Here is a 4,779-nt window from a genome sequence, read left to right on the forward strand (position 1 = left end):
ACGACAACTATAACCAAAAAATAGCTGGGTGCTGTGGAGGGCACCTGTAGTCCCAGCTACTTGGGAGGCTGAGGCAAGAGATTGGCTCAAGCCCAAGAGTTGGAAGTTGCTGTGAGCTGGTGACGCCATGGCACTCTACCAAGGGCAACATAGTGAGACTGTCTCAAAAAGAAATTTTTTTTGTGGGGTGGTCCAAATGCAGTGGTATTTACAACTAATTAATCACAACCAGTTACAGAGTCCTTTGTTTTTTTCTTCACTTGCACTGCTTCATATGACTAGCCTAAAAAGATTTTTTTTTTTGGTAGAGACAGGGCCTTGCTATATTGCTCAGGCTGGCCTCAAACTTTTGGCCTCAAGCAATCCTCCTGCTTTGGCCTCCCAAAGTGCTGGCATTACAGGTGTGGGCCACTGTGCTCAGCCTTATTTATATTTTTGAATATATTTTTTTAATAGATAATACATTCATAAGAAATACAAAAAAGGTGGGGCGGTGCCTGTGGCTCAAAGGAGTAGGGTGCTGGCCCCATATACCGAAGGTGGCGGGTTCAAACCCAGCCCTGGCCAAAAACTGCCAAAAAAAAAGAAATACAAAAAACTCTACACTAAAAAAAATTCCTGGCCAGGCATGGTAGGCCACGCCTATAATCCCAGCACTCTGGGAGGCTAACAGGGGTGGATTGCCTGAGCTCTGGAGGTCAAGACCAACCTGAGCCAGAGCAAGATACCATCAAAATAGCCAGGCATTGTGGTGGGCACCTACAGTCCTAGCTATTCAGGAGGCTGAGGCAAGAGGATTGCTTGAGCCCAAGAGTTTGAGGTTGCTGTAAGCTATGATGCCACAGCACTCTACCCAGGGCAACAAGATGAGAGACTCTGTCTCAAAAAAAAAAAAAAAATCCCTCTCATCCTTCTCCCCCAGCCACTTAGCTCTAGATCAGTTTAACGTTAATTTCACAATGGTTTTCCTACTTCCACGCTTATATCCTTACTTAGTCATTTTTAGAACCATTCCATTTTCCTGTAAAAACACTGTTATCTAGGGCTTAAAATATAACATTCCCAGACAAGGTCTGGCTGATAACCTAAAATACTAACTTTTAAGAGAAAAGAACTAGGTCCGTCCAATGAAATGCCATACCCCTCCCCCATTTATTTGGTAGGACTTACTCAAAGATTTGTCCTTGGACATTATACCTCCTTCAGGCTTCTCAAAAAACGAAGAACTTGCAAAATCCTGCCACAGTTCAGGCTAAAATCTGAAGCTACAGGGAAACCAGCAAACAGGAAGCCTCTGCACCCTAAGGCTTGCAGTGAAGGGCTGCTGCTGGTCACGGGGTGCCAGACCCCTTGTGATAGCGGGACTCATCTCAGACTGACATCAGTGTTTCCAAGTTCTACATCTGCAGTTAGTCTTAAATGCAGGGAACAGCAGGGAAGTCTGAGAGAAAAGGGCTAATCCACCAGAAATACATAAAGGCCAGTTTGCTGCAGCCAACAAATGGCTATTATGAATCATCAAGTTCTAATCTCTTTTCTTTCTTTTTTTTTTCCGAGACGGAGCCTCAAGCTATCCCCCTGGGTAGAGTGCCATGACATCACAGCTCACAGCAACCTCCAACTCCTGGGCTCAAGCGAATCTCCTGCCTCCGCCTCCCAAGTAGCTGGGACTACAGGCGCCGGCCACAACGCCTGGCCATTTTTTGGTTGCAGCCATCATTGTTGTTTGGTGGGCCTGGGCTGGGGATTCGAACCCGCCACCTTAGGTGTATGTGGCTGGCGCCTTAGCCGCTTGAGCCACAGGCACCGAGCCGGAATGGAAATTTCTAAGAGGAAATTCAGATGTAGGAAGAAATAGTGAAAACATTCAAGAAGCTCCGATTAAATTCTGGTATAAGGTAAGGCCCTGTATTTTATTGCTCCACACACATCCAAAACATCAGGACATGTCACCAGCAGCCAAAGCGCTCCAGAGGTTATCATGCCAGTTGTGGGAACAATGCTGCCTTTGTAAGCATTGCTTCTACAGAAACCAAACTTGTAACTAATCTCGGCTCAACTCAAAATTGGAAATAAGATATGAAGGCAGGTCTCTGTGGTTATAAATCCATTTCATTTACAATCAAGTCACCAGATGGTGACTGCTGAATGGAGTTACTGGAATAGATGATGAGAAGGAAAATATGGTAAATTTCTGTTTCTGACATAAGCCTAATTTCAAATAAAAATTAGAAAACACAAAGTTGTAAATTACCATCTGACATCTTCTGTTCACGACCCAATACCATAGTGGATACCTGAGTGCCTGAGTTCTTAGAATAGGATTCTGGAAAAGAAGAAAGGGAGGAAGAATCAGCAAGAACATACCAACAATTCAGAACCAGTATTTTGTTACACTGTGTGACTAAATACTTACTACGTGAAAAGAATAATTCCTCTATTGAATTAGATAGCCTTGAAAATAATTATACTATTCAGAACATGATTAAGATATATTTAACAAAAACAGAAAAGTCTTAGTCACATTTTTGCTGGCAAGGATTCAAAACCAAATTGAAGCAAAGGCATTTTAGTGAGACAAGCAAATACTTTTCAGAAAGCATCCACAGAGAGGCTGCTAGGCAATTATCCAATCTTTGCCTTTGCCTCCAGATTACTCCAAAGGTCTAAAACAAGACTGTTTCCTCCCAATTTTATGAGGTTTTAAGGACAGAAATTATAACTGTCTTTGCTGTAATAATTTAAGCTCATGGATCAATTTGGAAAGGGTAGGAAAAAAGCACCATACAAGTATCTAGTAATAGAGGGCCACTATCACACAGCCTTAAACTTTCCTAAGGAAATTCTTCATCTACAATGTTCCAGGCTTCTTTCTCCAACCCTCTGACAACCAGTTAAAGAAACTAATCACCAATGGCCCAGCCCAGCAGGATAAGGTCTATGGGATGCCAGAATGCCTCCAGGTCCCACCAGTAACTTGTATGGGGATAGGATTAGAGTCCTCAGATGTCCAACATCTTGTGTTAATTTTAATTAGGGGGAAAGGGAAGTATTAGCAAGCCCCTGTGGCCACAGATCTATGGCATATCCTCCAGGCAGCCTCACTAACAAGGCTGATTTTTAACATTTCAATCTCTTTATTATTTGGAATCAGCTAATTCCAAATTGGGAAGGACAAGGTCACATCTGTCAGTCCCTCCCTTAAATCCCAGTAACTATCCTACTGAAAGGTGATGATGTCTCTCTCCATCACCTTTTCCTGTTTAAATCTCATCTCTTTTCCACTCTTGTCCCTCACATGGCTCCCATCTGAACAATCCCTTTCCTTTTTTGGCAAATGTATCTATCAACACATTCTGTATCTATCTTTTTATTTTTTTGAGACAGAGTTTTGCTTGTAGCCCTCAGTAGAGTGCCATGGTGTCACAGCTCACAGCGACTTCAAACTCTTGGGCTTAAGCCTCTTGCCTCAGCCTCCCAAGTAGCTAGGATGACAGGCGCCTGCCACAACGCCTGGCCATTTTTTGGTTGCAGCCATCATTGTTGTTTGGCGGGCCCGGGTTGGGGATTCGAACCCGCCACCTTAGGTGTATGTGGCTGGCGCCTTAGCCGCTTGAGCCACAGGCGCCCAGCCATCCTGTCAGGTTTTAAGCTACCAGAAGGCTAAACTGACAAAACACCAGAGCCAATAACACTAGCTAAATCCAACCCTTCTTTCAGTCAGTTACAAAAGCACCTCAATGGGCTGTGTATGTCTGACCCCACACAGGTTTGGAATGCCCCCTTGGCACTCCCCAAGGTCTTTTTACTTGTGGTTTACATATAATTCTAATATGCCAGGTTATCCGATTATCTTAACCCACAATAAATTAGAAACCACAAATCAAATCTGGAACTGTAAGCAAAAATAACATTTCAGAACCCTCTAAATTTATTATGCCAAGGGTAAGGTAAGCCCTGGAAACTGAGTCACAAAGCATGTTTACAATTCTGCTTCTTAGATTATATAATGGTTTACCTTTCTTCCTCATTGTTCTTATTCTATAAATGACTAGGAGAGAAGAGAAACCAAGCCTCTCCCCCTTCTAATCACTGATCTTTGCAGTAAATGAACCACCTCCCTTATTATCCTGTCCCTAACTCAGAATAGATGGTCCCCAAGACCCAGTGAAAATTACATTTCAGTGTGGAATGTTAAATATACCTTTCCCCAAAGAAAAAGACTACCTTAACTAATCATATCATTTTAATTATGTGCTAAGCTCACTGAAATTCTATTTAACTTCACTAGCTTTGTGTATATAAGTGATCCCAAATCTCTATACTTTGGAACACTGATTTCCATTCTTTAGAATCTGCTTTTCAGACAGCCTGCCCTCAAACGTTGTACTTAAATGAATTCTATTTTAACTACATTCTGACTCTGACTATTTTAAGTTGACAGGACTATGGCTCGTATAGGAAGAGAAACTTGGCACACCGAGCAATCAGAAGAACTTTCAAGAAGCAAATTAATTAGTCTTCAGCTATTTGGTATGAGGCAAAGAGCCTTTCCTTATATGTCAATCGGTTCTGAGAACATTATTATTACAATAACTCAAGCTTCTGACTGTGGCTTTAATTACCATGTATTGATTGATAGAACTGCTTTCTGTAACGATGGTTGATATCCTGTTTAAGAAGGTACAGAATTGTGTAATACATTTAAGGAAGATTTCTATCCAAAATAGTCTTTTTTTTTTTTTTTTTGAGACAGAGCCTCAAGCTGTCCCCCTGGGT

At 42.1% G+C, this 4,779-nt stretch overlaps 1 protein-coding gene across 4 annotated transcripts in view; it reads right to left on the bottom strand.

Moving 5' to 3' along the window:
* The window catches only part of SLC11A2 (solute carrier family 11 member 2), a 47,370-nt gene that overhangs the window by 28,501 nt on the left and 14,090 nt on the right, over positions 1-4,779 (bottom strand). For all 4 annotated transcript variants that reach the window (XM_023513596.1, XM_012805643.2, XM_023513597.1 and 1 more), the window contains exon 2: positions 2,255-2,326. In XM_023513596.1, coding sequence (XP_023369364.1) covers positions 2,255-2,326 — 72 coding nt within the window. The remainder of the gene's footprint in view (positions 1-2,254; positions 2,327-4,779) is intronic.

This window comes from Otolemur garnettii, unplaced genomic scaffold, assembly GCF_000181295.1.
Source record: "Otolemur garnettii isolate 467f Iridium unplaced genomic scaffold, OtoGar3 scaffold00043, whole genome shotgun sequence".
Taxonomy (NCBI): domain Eukaryota; kingdom Metazoa; phylum Chordata; class Mammalia; order Primates; family Galagidae; genus Otolemur; species Otolemur garnettii.